Source organism: Alosa sapidissima, chromosome 15 (assembly GCF_018492685.1).
Source record: "Alosa sapidissima isolate fAloSap1 chromosome 15, fAloSap1.pri, whole genome shotgun sequence".
NCBI lineage: Eukaryota > Metazoa > Chordata > Actinopteri > Clupeiformes > Clupeidae > Alosa > Alosa sapidissima.
Genome location: NC_055971.1, coordinates 5,039,296 through 5,060,057, shown reverse-complemented (window position 1 = coordinate 5,060,057; position 20,762 = coordinate 5,039,296). Strand labels below are relative to the sequence as shown.

The following is a 20,762-nucleotide window of genomic DNA, read 5'->3' as shown; positions in this document are numbered from 1 at the left end:
AAAATACGACTTCTATGTAAACGTAATAAGACATGAAGTATCCTAAGGTTGTCTACGTGAAAAATATAACCATCCAGAAAAGCAGTAGATATTTGATGGCTATATAGGCTACATTGTAAATAACTTTTCATAAGCCTATATAGGGCGAGTCATATTGCCGTGTGCGTTAACCTGTGCGCGGTCAAACATACACTGTCAAATAGCGTGACAACAAATAGTCTGTACATTTGCCCTTAATATAACCCCTGTATTTCATTAAACATGTAAGTATTGGTCAACATTTCACGGCAATCATTTCCGATCGAGGAAGTTCCTTCATGTCGGAAGACGATTGGTTCACATTACTCGCGTAATCTTTTTGAGCAAGTGGCAACGCTATCTCGCCATTAGGGCTCAATATCTTTACTGGTTTTCTATTGCGTTGGACAGACGGGAGAAGCCGTAATGGCGGCAGTTTCAAGCGCATCAATTCCTGTTTATTTTGGTAAGCCCTTCAGTTCCTGTCTCGCCTCATGTAATTGGCTTAAAAACATCAAACACGCAGAGTCAGCACTCTGATTGGTGGAGAACCCTTCAATCAGTAAGGGATTCGACGGGTACCCAAGAACCTTCGGTTGCGCGTGTGCTTCCCCAGGTCCTGGCAGCGCCATCCGGCTGGAGGGAGAGGATTCTGGCCGCTTGTTTTGTCACTGCAAAGGAACACTGGATGTTTTTATTTTTATTTTAATTTCTATTTTTCTGGATGTACATGGGCGTGCTGCCAACAGGGACAAAGCAGCAAAGTGGCAATCCACAACGTCGCTATCGATGGAAAAAATAAGTTGACTGCCCGTGGAAGAATTTTGTTTTCCTCGTTCCAGGGGAGAGGAGAGCTCATTTTTATCAAAATGAATCGGATTTCAAGAATCAAGGGAGTGCGGGAGTAGTGACATTCAGAGGAAGACAGCGACCCACATTTTGTGAACACTGCACGAACGTCAATATCCTAAACGCCATATCGATGGTCACATTTCCGCGCGACGGTGCTTGAAAAATTGTTACACGGTGGTGTTACATAGGTAAAGATTTGTTCGATGAGAGGCATTTTGCCTGCGTGTAAAGCCAAAATACAAGTAAGCTAGCAAGTGACAAGCTAGCGAGCGTGGCCTGATTTGAGACCCAGCTAACTTCTGCAAACTGAATGCAGCACTGGCAGTGGGAACAGCGTCGGTGCTGGATCAGACAATATGGCAAACATGAGGAAATTGAAAAGATGAACGTGTGGTGTCCTATGTAAATGCACATCGATTTCCCTTTTCTTTTCAAAAAGGGGGAAATCAGACGAATTTGGGGTGAGGAGAGTTGCTCATCACTTCCAACATGCGGGAGATTTAAGGCCGTGCAACATTTATTTATTGTGGGGGGAGCGGGATTTATTTTTGTGGCATCAACATTTTAGCTTGTTCAGTTTATTTTGCGAAACAAGCAGATTCTTGTACAGAAATTCTTTAAGAAGCTTAAAATTGCATTAGTCGTTAGCATTTTGCACGCAATAGTGAAGGTCCATTTTCAGAACTAGGTCAGATTGGTGGAATGATAAACCTGGAGACTCCGAGAGAGTGTGGTAATTATGACAACTGACACATTTATTTAATTCTCATGTCAGACACTTTTGGTTTGATTTTTGTTTTTGTATCGTTACATGACAGCCAAATGACAGTTTGAAAACCACTGCTTGACAAGTCACACATTTAGTCCGTTCACCGTGAGATCTCACTAGGGACCCATTTTTGCTCCTGTTCTTTTCTTCTCCTTGTTTTTGTTTTGAGTGGATGGCTCTCTGCGGAACAACGGCAACTAATGCCGCAAAAATGATGGCCGCGTACAACGGTGGCGCCTCAGCAGTGGCGGCACACCACCCGCACCATCACCACCAACTACCGCACCTTCCACCCCCTCACCTCCACCACCACCACCACCCTGGACAACATCATCTGCAGCATCCTGGCTCGGCCGCTGCCGTCCATCCCGTTCAACAGCACGCCTCTACGGCTGCGGCAGCCGCGGCCGCTGCTGCGGCGGCGGTGATGCTGAACCCGAGCCAGCAGCAACCCTACTTTCCCTCGCCAGCTCCTGGACAAGCACCAGGCCCGGCGGCGGCTGCTGCACCAGCCCAGGTTCAAGCTGCTGCGGCCGCGGCTGTCAAAGCGCACCACCACCACCATCAGCATTCGCATCATTTACAACAACAGCTGGACATAGAACCCGACAGACCCATCGGATACGGAGCGTTCGGAGTGGTTTGGTAAGTTCCCCTAACCCGTACTTTTTCAGTTTGTCTTGACCTATGCTTGAGGAACAAATAGGCTATTTTATTTGATGCATCTCAAGTTGGCCTGACAGATAATTGATTTCCTTGAGAATAATATGACCGTCCACAAAGTTAAGGATGTGCGCATTTAAAACGTCATGGCGCCTTGAAGGAAAATTGAAGTGGGATTTAGCCTTCGTCTTTAGCTTAGTTGTTCCCTGTTGCGTTTTGAAGGTGTCTCCTTTGGAGCAGGAGCCAGTGGGGGAAACTTTTTGGCAAGTTGCTTCATCTGGCAGGACATTGGAGAGTCCTGATAAGCTCTTTTAAAGACTCACAGATTAAATCAATGTCTCTGTTCTTGAAGGAGAGATCTCAACTGTCCCTTGCTTTACTGATACTGTAACGTTTGTTCATTGTGACTTCTCAATGAGGGCCTATTGTTTTTGGTGGGCGTCTGGATCTAATCACCTATAACTCATAGCAGTAGCTGAGTTTGTAATCACAACTTTCTGCAATACATTGTCCTCATACATCTAGTGTTGGTTCATTTTTTGGGTTCATTGCTTTGGCTTGAACTCAGAATATTGCCATTCGACCATTCGGTACATGACAAGTAATAAATAATAATTTCTGTAGTCTTTGTTTCAGTAATTTTTAAATTCAAGTTGACATTCAATGCATCTTCTCTGAGTTGGACCTGTGGCGTCAATTGCTGCTCACAGAAAGTCCCTGGCTACAACAATTGAAGTCGTGGGTTCCATGATGTGGTTGCTGAGACTGATGAGGTTGGAGTACAGAGTAGTTCCACCAGGTTTATTTGGCACCATCTCCACTTGTTTATGTAGAACCAGGTAGTTTATTTGGTGGATGTAAGTGCTTTCCATGTTAATGTCCATGCTGTTCCTAGTTGATTTTGTTCAATGTGAGAGTTTCCTTCTAGCAAACTATATCACTGTGTGCAGACATTATTTTTTATTCAGAATATTTATGATGGTATAAAAAGATAAGAAGGTAACAGGAAATTATAAAAGAGAACCTCATGGAAACGCAGGTTAGTGCTAACAGTGCATCACAGTGCAACACAGGAATTACAAAAGATTCCTTAATGTTAGATTCTGTTTGATGGTTTCATAGCTGTGTGCATGTGTCCCATAGAAAAATGATTTGATGTGTGTACGTGCTTGGAGTGAAGGCTCTGGGGCTGCCCTTCTCTTGGCTCTCCCCCTCATATCTGCGTCAGCACAGCGCAGGCCGCAGCACTCACTGCCGCCACTGTAATCTCACCCTGACCTTTCTTCAAAATCGCTTCCTGTTGCTCATTGTCTGCTTTTAATCTGTGCCGCTGCCTGACTGGGTATTTATAGCCCATCACTTGAGGCAGAGAGATGGCACAGGAGGACCCCAGAACAGGGTGTTCAGGGCAGGGGGGAGGGAGAGAGGTGGAGAAAGGCTGAAAGATGGGGATAAGGAGAGGAGAGAAGAGAAATGATGAAAGATAGCGAGCATGGTGAGGAAAGACAGAGACAGAGGTGAGAAAAGAACTAAAAGTGATAAAAAGAGAAAACAAGTCTTAGGGATGGTGATGGTGGGGGGGGGGGGGGGGGTGTCATGTTGACGTTAACTGGTGTTGAGGGGTTCTCTGACTGATGTCAGGAGGCTCAGTAAATGTGTAGGGTACTGTTTCTTTCTTTCAAATTTCCAGTTATAACGTTATGAGGTTGTTGATTGTGCTGCAGCTGCTCTGAACAGGTTTAAATAAAAGGACAGGGTGAATGGAGGGAGGGTGAGTGGACCCAAGATCTAGTTGGGTCATTTTTACCGGAACATGACTTTTGGCAGACTGCACGACAGTACAGTAAGTGTACTGGCTGATGCGCATGGGCGTCGCCAGGCCATTTTGCCGGGGCTTCAGCCCCTAATGTTTTAGGTGTTGCCCTGAATATAGTTTAAAGGTAGACTGAAAAAGCCTATTACTTTGTTATGCAGCTGATCAAAGTCAACACAGGTCTTTCTAAACTGTCTCTATAGTCGCTCTCTCAGCACGCAGTTTGCATGTGGATGGAAGAGACAGAGCATACAGGTCTTTTATGATTGTTGGGTTCTGGTGGTAGATTGCTAATTCACTAAAGAAAGACTTATGGTATATAGATATGTTGTGTTACCTAGATATAGGTAACACAACATTTTAAAAAACAAATAGTGACACTCTGCACAGGTCATTTATTGCTGTTGGCTTGTGGTGGTGGCGGCTTGCTAATTCACTAAAGAAAGACTATGAGTCAAGGCTAGCAATGGGGGACTCTCCGGTTGTCAGCAGATAAGGAGGACGCGAGCGTACAACTGACGTGACTACCTCATCTAGGCTCAGAGCTTGGTGAAGCCAGCTTCAGTTAGCCAGCTAGTCGAGCTTAGTGATGTGCTGTTATGTGAAGGAACACCAAAGCAACAGTTTCCCACGAAGACCTTTACATCTTGCTCAAGCACACCAGTGTGAGCCACGGCACAGTTTGTGGGCCACTGCCTCCACTCACTGTAGAACTCCACTCACTGCTGTTTGGATACATCTCAGTTTACTAACAGTATGATGGCCACAGAAAATGTGATTTTTGTTCATAAAAAGAGTTTTTTTCATTTTATTGTGTGTCAATGGCCATGTCCACTTCCCTTGCCAGTTAAATATTATCATGCAAATGTCTTGATAATGGGTGTGGTAATGTTCAGGAGTCAAACAACAGATTGGTGTTTTAGTCATAGCAGGGCATAGGCCCTACTCTGTGTGTGCTGAAATTGTGCATCTACTTAACAGTATTTAAAAAATGACCCCGGGGTGACAACCCTAGACCTCCGCAAAGTTTGGGGCTAAGCCCAACTGGTGATGACGCACCTCCTGATGCATTCAGTGGTGAAACGTGGAGTAAATTGGCTTAGGCCCCAGCGGAGTGTGTCATATGCTTAACTGTGCACAGCTCCAGATGGACAGCATCTTTAACAGTATATGGACACCATAGACAGTCTATGATGGACACCTAAAGACTGGCTAACCTCTCAAATGAAATGGATCATCTTGAAGCAGATGGGTGGTGTGATCCATAAGCGGCACGTGCAGGCAAACAAGCACACATGCACGTGTGCACACATACGCACGCAGATACACAAATTCCATAATATGGATGGCTGAAAATATGTTTGGTCATTACCATTTAGTTGCTATTGTTTGGTTTGTCTTTCAGTAATAAAAGAAAGATCCTAACCTGTTTACTAGGCATCTTGTAAAGGCACAAGTTCATTGTGTCCTCATTCAGGGGGATGGTGTGTGTATATATAGACACAGTGATGGATAAATCATCCTGTATTTAGGTGGCTTGGTAACCGCAGGGGAAGAGAGTGTGTGTGTGTGTTTTGTGTTATCTTATTATTAAGCCTCTGTAGATTTGTTTGTATCTTTTCTTTTACGGGATTAAACATTATTATGGTTTTTAATTCTACAGTTATTATTACTTCACTGATTTTTATACACCCTGTCAGGGTTTTTTTTAAAAGTCCATCAGCATATTGAAGACATGGCCGTGGGATCAGTCAGCCATTCCCATGAGAGTAGTGATCATCTTTGCTGTGTGAATTGGCATCCAGGATCTGCAGTAACAGCAACGTTTTTTGGCAGAGTTACGTTCAGTTATGTTTGTCATCCATTGGCAAACCCAGAACTGTTTGGATTCATCTTTAGTCACATAAATTACAGGGTTTCTGTACTTCAGTACAGAGTTTGTCTCACCTAAGATGGCCTTAGCTGTTTGCCCAGCTGTCTTTGTTATGTTTTCACTTTCCCGTGTGGAGATAACGATGTGTTTTTATTTGTCAAGAGGAACCCTCCGGGTCATCCCATCACTCATAACAGAAGTGTTGTCTCCGTCGCTGGGGCTTTTGATTGTTTACATGGTCATCCATGCAGGCACTTTTCCCCAGTGACCTGATGGAAGCCCCTCAGTGACCCATCACATGACCTGGTCCTCATGCTCAACATGGTGAGCCTGGGGTGGGGGAGTGGCTACTTAGAGGGAGAGACAGTTGATATCTGGTTTTCGTAAATGTCCGTTTGACATACTGTAGTATTTATAACCACTGGCCATTCTGAAAGTCCTCTAACACTGTCCTCTCACTAAACACGTCCTCCACCATATCTCTCCCTGATGAGTCATGATTGCAGAGTACTACTTCACCCATTTAGACCACCTCTCTGAGAGTGTGGTGACCTCTACTGGGGTCGGAAAACAAGCTCTCGCACCACCAAAATGAACTGAATTAAGTGATGAAACACATTCGGGCACAGACCAAATGCTCTAATGTGAAAATAGCCTTAGTGTAACATGAAATGGGCCTTTAATGAACATCTGGCAGGAATGAGATCAGGTTTATTTCCTCGCTGTGTTCAATGAAGATCTGAAATCCAGACGTGCTTTTGATGTGTTCACTTTCATGGACACGCTCACTGGCCGTAGCTTTGCCTGCTTGCATGCAGCTTTTTATGATGCACGATGCCCCTTATTATTGGCTGAAAGCTGAACTGCAAGCTGAAAACATAGATGGCATTTTTTTTAATGTCACCACAACTAGGTCACGCATGTGCTATAGAACAGGCCACAGGGGTTTTGGAAATATAGATCATGCAGTTTTTTTTTATTGCTGCGAGGGATTTAAATATTAGCAGTACTGAAAACAAACACCAGTTTTGAGCACCACAGTTAATCATAGTTTTAATAAACACACTGCTTACAACATTACAAGTTTATATATATTTACTTTGATGTCACGGTTATCAAATATTCAGGCAAAAATGTACTGCATATGTCAAGGATATAAGACATTCTGAGAAATATTTCTTTGTTGAAACAGAGGGAAAAAAACACTGTTCTGTTAATTATCAATGCAATGACCGACCTCGATCTGCCTACCCCGTGACTTATCAGCATAAGACGTGTATTCAGGAATGAAGCAGTTGGTGCTGAGACAGCAGCAACCCACCTGGAGGTTGTTGACCCTGCGGCATTCGGCACCGCCTGCTGCTGCTGCTGCCCTTGCAGGAGCCACACCTGATGCAGCGGCCGCACACTCGGCCACTCCTCCTGGGCCTTGTCTGGATTCCTCCTGCTTCCTGTTTCCTTCCTGGTAGGCTGAGCCCCCTGTGTTTTGGCCCCTCGTACATTATGATGTCTTTGTTTCTCTCGCTCTCTCTCTCGCTCTCTCTCTCTGTCTCTTTTTAAAGGGCCATTATAATGGCACTGACGGCTGGGAGCTTTTAGTGCCTGCAGCATAAAAGGCTCCAAGCCGGGGCCTGGGCTTTTTTCAGCTCTTCTTAAGAGACCTGCGTTTGGCAGATGTACAGGCCAAGAGGAGAGTGATGGCTTACCTTTGAAGTCTGTGCGTGTGTGTGTGTTGGAGGATGTTTTTGGGAGGGAGAAAGCGTACCCATTAACCTTCGTCACCTGGCTCTGTCAGATTATGTTGAGGTGTCTGTTCATAGCTGAGACGTAATCATCAGTTGGGTGTGACAGCAGTCCTGGATCTCTGCCAGTGTCTGTAAATCCCCTCTACATTTTTCACTTTTGGTTGGACGTATCTTGTGCAATCATTACTGATAGGAAGTGTTATGACTTAATGATGATATCATAATTGATGATGATGCTTTAGATGTTTTTCATACATTAAATGAAACATAGTATCAAAAGTCAGTCCCCTGTGGCTGAATTGTCCTCCTTTCGTGCTGAAGTGTTGAGAGCCCTACACAGTGAAATACCCTCTTCACTCGTAGCACTATGCTAATAATTAGACAAAAATAATCCCTATATTAATGGGGCAGATGGCAACAGTGACCTGCTGCTAATACAATTTAGAATAAAAAAAATCCTCCCTCTGCTTTTGCCGTTGTTATCAGCAGCCTTATTGCTCTGTTGCTTGAGCAAACTTCAGGTTTGCATGTGGGCTACCACACCCACAAACAGGTATGACTGTCTGCAAGGGCATTTGAATGTCTCTCCTCATGTCTGGCTTCCATTGAACTTCTATTTGAAGTGAAAGAGAACAGGGTTGAATTGCTTCTGTCTAGTGCCACACCCTTTGCAAACTGCTGAAGTGCTTAGTTGTGTTGGGGACTGGTAATAGTCAAATGTTTATTCTCCCTCACACGCATACTGACATACAGGAGCATATATAGACTATTATGCCATGTCTATAACATCTTTGTTTAAATACTATTGACATCTCTCCTACTCTCAAAGATTGATATACATGTGTACACACTCTTTAGTCTCTTTATTGTCTCGGTACAGAATCCCTGACCAACCGCCCTGTAAACATTGGGCATGGTCCATTAACACGAGTCTTAGCATTGTCATGGCTTCCCGAGATCATTCCTCAGCACGCTAACTGCAGAGGAGCTATTGGTTGCGCTGATGACTAACCACCGCACAATCCCAAGCTCTCCGTGCACGAAATCCTACCAGCGGTCATGAAGCTCAAGGCCCAAGTGGCCAGTGTGAATCAGTGTTTAGCTCACAACTCCTCCAACGTGTGCATGGATGTCGGGCAGTGCCAGGAATGCCCATGAAGATCACCCACCCACCCACACACTGACACATACTGGAACGCGTGCAATGCACTCTCAGGCACGCTCGCGGGGAAGAAGGCAGTGACGAGCACAGAGTAGACGAGATGAAGGAGACGTTGAAGAAGAGAAGGCCAGAGAGAGTGAAGAGTTATTCTCAAAGCCAGAGCTGATTAGAAGAACATCCTGAGGAAATGGAGTGTGTGTGTGCGTCTGCGTGTGTGTTTATGTGCGTGTGTTTATGTGCGTGTGTTTATGTGCGTGTGTGTGTGTGTGTTTATGTGTGTGTGTGTGGCCTTATGCGCTGTGGTGGGAAAGGACATTGATTAGGACAGCGCTGAACAGGAAGCCAGATCTGGATGGGTATGAAAGGAGGAGGGACTGTCCCTTCTGCTTTTTCAGCAGGCAGAACTGTCCACTCCTCTCATTTCCACCCAGCAGCCTCCCATCTCCCCCGACTCCTCTCTCTCTCTCTCCTCCCTTCTTCATAGTCCGAGAGGAGAGAGCTATAGACGAGGATGATATGATGCTATTTTCATCCTCCTCCTTCACTAAGGGTGTGATTGGGTCTCTCCCAGCAGCCTCTCCAGCATCCGCCCTTACGGGATCCTGTATCTCCAGCTGGAGCGGTCCCTTGACGCCAGAGTCCATTTGCCTGAAGCATTGTTTGGCTCCTAATAAGTGGCCCAGGACTCGATACCGAGCTAAAACCATCATCATTTAAACCAGAGCTTTTGTTTTCCTCCTTTCCTTCCCTGCCTTCTCAGAACAGAATGGGAACTTGCTAGCTGCGCCTCCCTCACACAATGCTGTATAATTTCCCACAGCAAGCGGGAGCATTAGTGAGTGGTTTTGTGAATTGTGCCTCTCCATTGAAGAGCTCCTGGGGGAGACCCGCCACTTAGTGTCCATTCACTCGCACAGTTAAAGTCACATTGTTGTTCTTCACTGTTATCGAGGTACACATCTGCAACGCATTTCAGACTATTGTTTATGTCTCCATGGCAATAAATCTCAATCTTGGTGCCAAAACTAAGGCATTGGGTTTGTTGAACAGGCACCCCATTGAGAAATGATATATGATTTAGGTTGACTGCAAGGCACTCGATTTACTGATGTAGTTTGTACTCGCATAACAAGAACTTCATACAGATCAGCAGCTTCAAAATAAAGACAAACCTTTTGCTGTTGCTAGTGTGTTGTTTTTTGTATGTGCACAAATGACCATACCTACCCGAGTCCTAATAATCTGATTTTACAAAATGATTAAATGCTATCGAAAAATATACGTATTATGCATGTGTCGCAGATTCTCTCTGGTTGCCCAAAGCAAATTTCTCTCTCGGGAGAACAATAAAGACTTACTTACTTACTTATACATATCTAAACACTCCTTCCTAATTTTAATAGAAATTAATATTTTGTGTGTAACCCTAAATCCATGTCTTCTTCATGGTGTCTAAAGGAGTCTGTAACTTGTGTTGTTAAGCATAAAACAAAAAAGTATAAAGTGACTTCAGATTGAATAACGTTATGCACTTGACATCGTTTCATACAAAACTAAATATGGGTGAGAACTGATTACTTTTAAAACAAATTGTACATGAAAACAGACTGATCCTCGATGACCATCATAATGGGCTGTTTTCCATAGTGGTCAATATTTTTTCAATGTTACTCATTCATGTACAGTGTAATGTCACTTATGAGGAATGCATTGTGTATTTTGTAAACTCTCAGAGAAAACATGTATTCAGAACTAACATGCTGCGAAACTGTGATAGTTTACAGACAGCAAGTCCTGAGAAAAGGGAGGGCAGGGTGCGGTCATGTTACATCACACGCTGACTGACCCATTGGCCGTTATCAGCTCGCAGCACCTTTTCCCAAGCAGCCATCTGCACTCTACTGTACCACTGGGCCAGGATGATAGCATGTGTTCCTTACTCTACAAGCTGGACATTGTAGTAGTTCTGATAACATGCACATTCTCCATTAGCCACAGAAAACCCTGTCTGCCCCCATTAGCATTTGGCCAATCTGGCTGGTCAGGATGGCTTGAAATTTATCGCCTGACTCCTAGAAAACAGGATCATCTGGAATAGCCACTACCTAGTATATAGGCACTAACTATTTCAAGAACATTTTTCTTTGCATGTGAGTTCTGGGAAGCTGCTCTCATGTCCATTGTGAAAATGAGGTTATCCCAAAACTTTGTTCTTTATTTTGTCACCAGTCATTGGTTTTAGAAATGTCATCCCTCTTCCTCCCCCTTATTCTCGGTGTCTTTGCCAGTCATCAGATGAGTTTATTTTGTTCTTTGCTGAGCTAGCATTGGCGTCAGGGGGAGTTTCCCTGTTCCCCTGACCAGCTGTCACTCATGTTGACTGCCTTGTTGTTAGTGCTGGTGTTGCTCTTAGAGGGGCGTGCCATTTCGTTTTCTGCAAACATGCTGAGATAATGTCTTGCTGGCATATACATGTTTTCGGACACACACCCTCTTTGACACACACACACACACATACACACACTTTTCCTCATACCTTCTTAGAAAATCCCTCTCCTACAAATTAGCAACGTTGTTAAGGCTGCCATATGGTAGCCCTCGCTGATCCTATTTGTGTGAGAGCTTTACCTTGGGGTGGTGTGAGTGTGTTGGTTGGTGTGTCTGTGTGTGTGTGTGTGTGTGTGTGTGTGTGTGTGTGTGTGTGTGTGTGTGTGTGTGTGCGTGCGTGTGCGTGTGCGCGTGTGTGGTTGATGTGTGCTTGCAGGGGATGTTGTTGAGAAGGTTTTGAATGTGCTCAGGCTAATGGCACATGCTTGGCTGTGGCCCCTGGTGCAGCAGGCTTTTATTCCCTACCCAGCATGCCGCAGTCCAAGCCTCCCGGCTCTCCCTGTCACATACACACGTATGTGCACTCATACACACTTGAACACGTGCAGCCATTTCCAGCCTGAGCCTATTGGACCCATTGGACCCTTTCTCAAAGACACAGATACACACATTAGCACGGTAGAAGGTGCATAAGGAGAGCTCTTGTTTGAAGGGGACAAATATTCTAATAGGGCAGGCAAGGGCACACATCAAAGAGAAGAGAATGAACTGCAGATGGGGGATTTTTTTCCCTGTCGATCGAGAACAGGTGTTTCACTCTTTAGATGTGTGCATTTATTTTGACAATCCCAACAAAATGATTGATTTGCATCATTTCGGCATTGGTATCGCCAAGCCGTTGTCATAACCACACACCTTGGCCATGGTGAGCGCCCTCCATGGTCTACGTCACCCGTTTCCAAAGTTGAGGCCAGAAGAGCTGCACTGATAATCCATTATTGGCCATCATCCCCTTCAGGCCTGCGCGGCCCAGAGACTGATCAATTCTGACAGGATGGCTGTGTTGTGCATGTGTGTGCGCTCAGTTGGAGCACGTGCGTGTGTGTGTGCGTGTGTGTGTGCGTGCGGGGAGGGTTGGGCCATGGTCATGTTTGCCTGGCTGTGTTCAAGTCAAGATGGGCTCTTCTCTCTCGTGCACACTCCCTCCCTCTCTCTCGTGCACACTCCCTCCCTCTCTCTCGTGCACACTCCCTCTCTCTCGTGCACACTCCCTCTCTCTCTCGTGCACACTCCCTCTCTCTCGTGCACACTCCCTCTCTCTCTCGTGCACACTCCCTCTCTCTCGTTTCCCTCTCATTCCCCTGAAGACCAATTTGCATTTTTGTAATTAACAATAATTGTCTGTTTTTCCTCTTATTCTTCCTTTTTCTGCTTTCTGTCCAATCGAAAGATCAGCGTAGCCTTAATCAAGAAATACACAAGTGTGTGTGTGCGTGTGTGTGTGCGTGTGTGTGTGCGTGTGTGTGTGTACGCCTGTCTGAAGAAAGGGACTTGATACTACTTTTGCAGAACCAAGAGATATCCTGATTACCTCTTTATTTTCTCTCCTCCCTGTCATCACGCAATCAGAATGTAGTCACGTCATTCTGTCGTTCTGCCCCCCCCCCCCTCCCCCCTCCCCCTCCCTTCCTCTCTCTGTTCCTCTCTAGTCTACATCATCTCGTATGGCTTCCTCGTGCCAGTAATTGCTTTAAGTGAGGAGCGCGCCCATGACATAAAAAAAATAACAAACCTTTTTTTCCACTCATTTCACTCTCTTCAACCCTCCAGTGGTCTTTTTCAGTGTGTTTGGTTTGAGCCCAGATCAACAAGGATAAGAGATGAAAGATATCACTCTTCAGATTCTGCACAATTCCTTTTGTTTGAGATGTGTGTTTGCTTGCCGTGATGTTACACTAATACCTGCTTTAAGGAGGGATGGTGTGCCAGGACATGCGGCCTCTGTTTGGTTACCTCTTGAACATGCCGCTGGTGTTGTGACTTGTGTGAATCCTACTGGGCCTAAATGTATAATCCAGAAAACTTGATTCAGTTAAACAATTTAAATCTATTATCTTTCAGCACTCATCCATTTATTGTGCGTGCTCTGTATTTGTAATGAGGGATTATGTATGTAGTCGACTTTGGCTCTATGTGGCTTTCCCTTTTCTTTTGATGTCATTTCACAATATAGTTATAGCTTTGGATTTTTTTGGTGCCTGCCAGTTGTGTCTTTGCTGCTGCTGTGTGTGTGTGTGTGTGTGTCTGTGTCTGTATGTCTGGGTGTGTATGTATGTGTGTGAGAGAAACTCTGAAGAGCAGTGATGCCCAATCAGCAATATAAGCTATGAGCAGATTTCTTTTCTGGACATTCCCATGGAAAGGGAATGGAAGTATTTGGAAGCAACTCTCCAATCTGGACGTTTTACTTCGCTCACTGTCTTTTGTCCATAGTCACCTCTCTTAATGCAGCATGTTCAAGGCAGGAGTATTGAGCCATTCCGCCTCTATAACTGTTTTCTATAACTGGTATGAAGATGGAATGGCATTGTTGTTTCACCTCTGGTCCAGCAGTACAGTTATTCAGAGCCGGATCACGATCTGTGTAAAAGGGTCAGTTGGCATGGCGGAACAAGGGTGTGACGCAGCCAAGAAGTTAACCAAAACGAAGCAAGATTACTGTGTCGTGAGAACACACAAATTTGATAAGCATCAACATGGTGTACACAATGCACACCAACTTTTACTTGATGGTAAAACCATCTTGATGGTTACTGCTATAAATGTGGACAGTTTGCTAGAGCTTGCCGCCATTAAGTTAACCCAGCATTGTTTCTAAAAAGAGGCAGGCCAATTTATTTCCAAAGTGTATGTTTTAGCATACAAACTCTGAACTCCTAGGGCTGAGCCTTAAATAAACACAGTGGGGCCTAATTTGTAAATGATGGTTGGGCAGAAATTAAATAAAGCTAATTTTAGAACTTGACAAAAACAGTTTGCTGATATAATACTATAGTTGTTTTCACTTCATGTGCCTTCCAAGTCATTTAAGCAGCTGTTTGGTGTACTCAGAGTCGCATTTACAGTATGCCCTATTAGGTTTGTCGCAATATTGGTAAAGATCAAAAGCGCACATTTACTAAATTATGTGTGTCACTGAACCTGGGGGATATTTTTCAAAGCTATGACCTTTTAGTAAAATTTTTGAGACTTCTGTTTCTGGCACTCTGTCTCTGTCTGTCTGCTTTCTGCTGATAAAGTTGAAAGATAAGCAAATCATCATAATGACGTGGCCTTTGGTGGTGCTGGTAGTTTTTTTCGCAGCACCCATAATTCTCTCCTCTCTTTCCAACTTCCCTCTCCTCTAGACATCTGTTAGGATGTGCTTTATATGTGGTTCCTCTGAAGGTACAGGGGGACTGAAACCTTCCAAGAGACCTAACTTTGAGGAATTGTGCTTTTCTTGGTTAGTCACATAAGAAATGATGATCTGTCCCATGATTTCATTTCACAGAGTGTTCGCATGTGTGTGCCTGCTAGTTCATATTCCTAATTTGACTTTTCATTTTTTTTCTGTACGTTTTACAATGTTATTGTACTAATATAGAACATTTTTCTATATCTCCTGGTATCTGGTGACATTTGTAATGCCTTTGAATATTAAAGGCAAATTGCTCAGATCATTTCCACCAGTGTGTGTGTGCTCTCTGGATGTGGGACCCATGACTGTCGTTGTTAGCACTTTGCTCTGGGTGTGAAGTGTGTGTCATCCAGTGTGAAATGATACTATATTTTGCAAAGCCAGTGCTACCAAAACAACTCGTGGAGCTACTGTTTTTAATAGATTTGTCCATTTTCTGATATAGTTAGAGTCAGTGGTGGACTGTAGAGCTATAATGGTAAAGTGTTTAATGAACCTAAATGAAATGAAGTGATTTTGTGAGTTAAAGGACCAAAGAAATGCATGGTTTAGCTAACGTTACTGTTGCTACTAGCTAGATTGTTTCAAAGTAGCCTTACATAACCTCTAACGATACCCTATTTTTACTTAAGTAACAGCTTACAACTAAACAAGACCAAAGCAATGGCAGAACGAGGCAAAGTTAGATAAACCCTTTAAATCGTTTATTGATTATTTGAATGTAATGAGAGCAGGAATCAACCCTCAGATGCATATTGGAAATGTATTTTTGTTTCTGCATTTTTTTTTTAGAGAAGCCATGGCAGGTCTTGACTCCTGATGGTCCACTACTAGTCAATATAGTATGACAAAATTCAAATAAAGAACAGGTCCGGGTAGACAGGTCAGAAAGAATTTAAAAAATAATCTAGCAAGCTTTGTCGTCTTGCAGGCATCAACCGCATTTTAATAACCGTCTCTGTCACTAAATTTATCCTTTTTAATCTGATTCCCTGGCGAGATTAGATATGAGAAAGTGAGTCATTTGAGCTATGCTTGCTACCCTCAGAACAATTTCTTAAAATCTCTTCAGCTTTTTGCCCATCCTTTGTATCTCCTGTCTGTGCTCAGGGCATGCAGCGTTCCTGTTACACTATTTAATTTGAGAATAACTAGGTCATCAACCAAAATCTGCAGCAAGCCCAGAAAATGATTGGTCGAAAGGAAGCCACCAGATCCATTCTAACACCCTCCCACCCCCCACCCCCCACCCCCCTCACTTTGAGTGCCAGGAATCACCAGACAGATGCCCTGACTTGAGCAATACCATCCCATCTGTCTCCTAATGAAGATGATGATGGGAATGAGAATGAGAATCATGGAAATGCTTGTGATGACTGAAAGATTCTCAGAACCATGTCATGCTACTCATAACCATGTCATGCTACTCATAACCATGTCATGCTACTCCAGTGAAATGTGTTGATGCGTCCTGATGCTCCACTCTTCAACCATGATTAGCATCAAGGCAGTTCAATGATCAGATTACCTTGAAATGATCAAAAGGCATCCTGACCAAAAGTCGTATTGCTCCTACACACACACTGACACACACACCAGCCACCACCAACAAATTTCCTGTCATACCCTCAGCCCTCTGGCTTTTTCAGACTCAGTTGAGACGTCACGTAAGGCCTCACTGTGGAGATTATGGTCACTGAATAAAATGGGCAATGCTAACCCTAGGATAATACACTGAAAGGCATAATAAGACAGTCTTTAAAGGAATAGACCTCTCCTTGCTAAGCTGCATAGCCCCAAAGAAATGAGCATCCATGTTTTAAGACACCAGGGCAAGTGAACTCAATTTTACACTTACTGTTACTTTCATCAAGTGTTTATTTTTTCCAGTAAGAATTACTTTCATGACATTATTACACCTTTGTACAACATTGGCTTAAATCAATGATCAGAACAGGTCTCATGCTTGTTGTCTAAATATCTGCATTTACAAAAAATAACTACAGTTATGGGACAAAAAACGTTATACTGCAGTTATACAATGCAGTACAATCCAGTTTCATGTCCAAAATACTGTATTCCTTCATATGACTTGCAAGGGATTCCTCAAAATCTACAGTATTTTTACTCAAACAAACAGCAGTTTTGACACATTTTTGTAAAGGCGCTCTCTCTCTGTGGCAGGCCAACAGTTGACCTGCCTGCATTTGTAACTGTCTGAGCCTATTAATTCTCATTAATTCTGTTCTTGGATCCTCAATGCGTTTACCTTCATAGGCTTGTGAGCTCCTCTAGATGCCTAGCCAAGTTGTAGGAGTCTGTATGCTAATTCTAGCATTGTTAATTTAAACCTATCGCCTTGTCACCACCTGCACCAAGCGGAATTCCAGGTTTTAAAATGGATTCGGCTATATGACGCAAATGCTTTCTCACCATATTCTCAGATACATATTTGACCAGCTTGTCTCTGGCAGCAGCAAATAGACAGTATTTTAAGAGTTATTACTCATCGTAGCAGTGAAGACAGTGCTACGAGTTCAGGGTTTCAGAGTCTTGGGTAAACAGAGGCTTAAAGGCGCGTTTTGTCATTTAACTCCAGGACTAATGTACTACAGGTTTCAGGGTTATGATCTGGAGGGAGACATAACTTAATGTTCTTCAGATACTAACAGGGAATAAAATTAAGCCAAATATGCTTGCTTATTACTAATTTCAGCCTAACAAGTAGCCTAAACTCAACACTTGTATTGTTTGCAAGGCTCTAGTGATGTCTAGTGAGGTCAGGGTTAAACATCGTGTTTAATGACTCAGATGAAGATTAAATGCATGTAAATGCAACTGATGCATTTTCCCAGGAGTGAATCTTCCAATCTGAAATGCCAGTGTTAGCATATTTCTTTGTTTATCGGCCTTTTACGTTTATATAAATCTTGGTGAATGGAGAGGTATTCACTTACTGTATGCATTGTCTTTAGGCCACCCTGCCATGCTTTCATGCCTTATGCAGAAATAAAATGCCAATGCTACCCCAGAGTTATAGTAGCTAAGTAGAGACTAAATATGGTAGCAAAATGGGGTTCAAATTTTAAGTGGGTGTTGAGATGGCATGAGTCAAAAAAATTCTGATGTGAAGATGTAATCACCTTGCACAATTAATCCAGCTGTCTCAAGTTCTGGCCTCATTGGTTTATTCATTTCTTTCATCCCCTCTCCCTTTGGACACAGTAGAGAGAAAGATTGCGTTGGCAGAAGTCCCAAAGATTCTCACTTTCCTCCATCAATTTGAAAGCAACACATGTTCACAGATTGGATGTGCATGTTTAATGGAGACACCCGAGCTAAGCATGGACGTGCTGTATGGGGTGTGATCATTGCTTAATCTGTACACTTGTTTCTGGGCTTTTGGTGTGTGTGCGCGTGCATGTGTTTGCGTGTACGATTTGTCCGTCTGAGGATCATGAGCCGTCGGCCCGTTTTTCCTTCACCTCACTTTGGCAGCCCTTTACTTCCTTAGCTCCTCAGAAGCAGCCAAGCCTGCGGTACACCACACAAACAGTGACTTCAGTCGCATTACAAGGCCTTTTAGTTTTTAGTGGTTCTGCAGGTATTCTCTTCCTCACAAAAGTGACCACTTTTAGTTGTACTTTTCGTTGAATGAATCCCTCCTTTTCTGGAAGCAGACTTCAGGCCATGTGCAGTCAGTGGTGAAATTTCATAGACTATGTTACTCCCAAGGAACTGTTCACAGTTCAGATCAGCCTGCATCGTGAGAATGTAAGTGGGCTGCATCAGCATGACATATTTAGGATGGCATTTTGAATCTGGATACATCATAACAATAACAGCATGGCAAATATTTAAACAGAGCCTGGGTGGATATTGTTGGATGAGTCATCTGATAGCACAAAGTGTGTCATTTGTTTTAACTGACGAGTTTCCAACAGAGAGAGCGTTAGAGAGAGAGATCTAAGCCAAGTATTGATCTGTATGTCACCTAGTTGGTGAGGCTGCAGTCATCCATGATTCTCCTGCCCATCATGTGGTACATCATCACAAACAGAGAAAGCCCTTTCTGCTGAAGACCCTGCTCAGTCAGTGTAGTTGCTTCTAGTACATGATGTCAAGCCTGCAGTTTAGTCTTGACACGGAGCATTGCTCTTTGTGAACAAAAACAGCTCTCTACTGTATCAATTCTGACATAGTAACTTGCTCCAAAAAACACTTGAAAGTAAATGTGTGTTTTTTTTATTTATTTATTTTTTAACTTGGATATTGACTGTATAGCACTAGTTCCAGTACTGCACCCACCCAGTCACCCTGCCTGAAGTGATGGCGTTGCTGTTGTGTAGAAGCTATGTTCCCCACTGAAGGCCAATCTCTCACTATCTCCTGCTCTGCTGCCTGGCTCCTCTCCAACCCCGTGTTGATAATAAAGGCGTGCCTGTGTTCATTGAGAAGCGCACAAGGCCAGTGCTTGTGCTGGGCCCGTCACAGCTGCTGTGTCGCAGTAAAGGGGAGAGGGCCGCAGGAGCACGTGGTTTTGGCTCGAGCCGCTCATGCTCCGTCAGCATAGCAACGCAGAGAGCGGCCGCAGCTCCGAGGGGTCTGGCCGTGGTCTTCTGCGGATCCACTGGCTCTGCGCCCGATCGCTGACTGACCCCTCCCAGAATCAGCTCTTTAGGAAGATCGAAAAAAAAAAACAGCATGAATAATACAGAGAGAATCATGCCACCCTACACCACAGCCAGCTCTCCACTTTTTTGTTACCAAATGAGCTTTTTAAAAATGCATATCTGCGTGCTTACTGGGTGCAGAGGAAAAGTGGCCAAAGGCCGACAGATGCTGCTGCCTGTGATCTTGCGAGGCCCCCAAGCTAGCATTTAAGAGAGCTAAAAATATAAGTATTGACATTTCAAGCATAGCGTTGTCCTTTTTAAAACCAGCCTTCCTTTTTTTCTGCCCAAATACCCCAGTGCTTGAAATACTAATGAGAGACAAAATGACTAGTAATGTTTTAGATGGGTCTTTACTGCATCTCCCACTAGAATGGAAGATCATGCTGGGCTTGGGCACAGAAACTAGCCTGAGCCCGAGTCTCGTTGCCTTATCACTGGGCAGCCAATTTAATCAAGAGAGCAGCTCAGCCATGGCCAGAGTGGGACTGCTGAGGAGGTGAGGGCCGTCCACAGGGGACAGCAGGCCAGCACGCTCTTTTACAGGGCATATTTCCTCAGTGTGTCCGCTGCGCTCCCAACCTGTGTTAAATCAGTGGACAGATACACCATTGACCATCGGTGCTACACGACCCCTGGCCCTGGCAGGGTTATCCATACAAAATCGATTAAAAAGAAATTTGAGACTGTGTGTGTGTGTGTGTGTGTGTGCGTGCCCTGTGGGATTTTGCAGGGGTGAGGAGTGTGTTGCTACTGTGTTATTTATTGGGGTTCTTCTTATTCTTCTTATACATACAGTGATGTTGTTTGGGATTGCAGTTTTTTTTACAATGTTTTGTGCTTTAATAAAACCCAGTCTGCCTCCCTCGCGCCATCTCTCTCATGTTCTCCAGGTGTAATATTGCAGGCTTGTATTGTCAGGTTGGCTAATGTGAACAATCATAGCCATACTGCCATCCTGAGAGCTTTACACCAAATCAGTAGAGTACAGTACAGTACAGTCTGCTTCACTCAGAGATGGTCTACACCTTCATTTCATCTATCCCCACATACCCAGAACACCTCCAAAACTGCAGTATGTGGTGCTCTAATGCTTTAGAGAAAGGGCTTGCTGTCCCACCACAGCCAAGGCATGACAAAGCAAAGGGAGCACAACAAGACTGACTGATGTATGGACATCAAAACAGATTCTGCACTTGAGCTAAATAGTATACAATAAAAGAACAACAGACATCTGGAACAAAGTCAGGAGTTTCTTTTCGTCTCTGTGTTTGAAGTTGTTTGGTAATACACTTTTCATCTTATAAGTCCATTAAAATGTCAGAAATGGGAGATAACTATGTGGGGTTCAAGCGAGAGAGAGAGAGAGCGAGAGAGATGTTGAATGAAAGTTGGTTTCCCTTTTA

General features: G+C 43.9%; 1 protein-coding gene and 1 long non-coding RNA gene across 2 annotated transcripts in view; one reads left to right on the top strand and one right to left on the bottom strand.

Moving 5' to 3' along the window:
- Positions 1–610: 610 nt before the first annotated feature.
- nlk2 (nemo-like kinase, type 2) overlaps positions 611–20,762 on the top strand; it is a 58,081-nt gene continuing 37,929 nt past the window's right edge. Inside the window, exon 1 of the mRNA XM_042064597.1 lies at positions 611–2,284. Coding sequence (XP_041920531.1) covers positions 1,812–2,284 — 473 coding nt within the window. The 5' untranslated portion in view covers positions 611–1,811. The remainder of the gene's footprint in view (positions 2,285–20,762) is intronic.
- LOC121684191 lies at positions 6,684–7,894 on the bottom strand. The gene is made up of 2 exons (XR_006023056.1): positions 7,310–7,894; positions 6,684–6,858 (listed from the first exon to the last, which is right to left on the bottom strand). It is a non-coding gene; the product is annotated as an uncharacterized LOC121684191 (long non-coding RNA).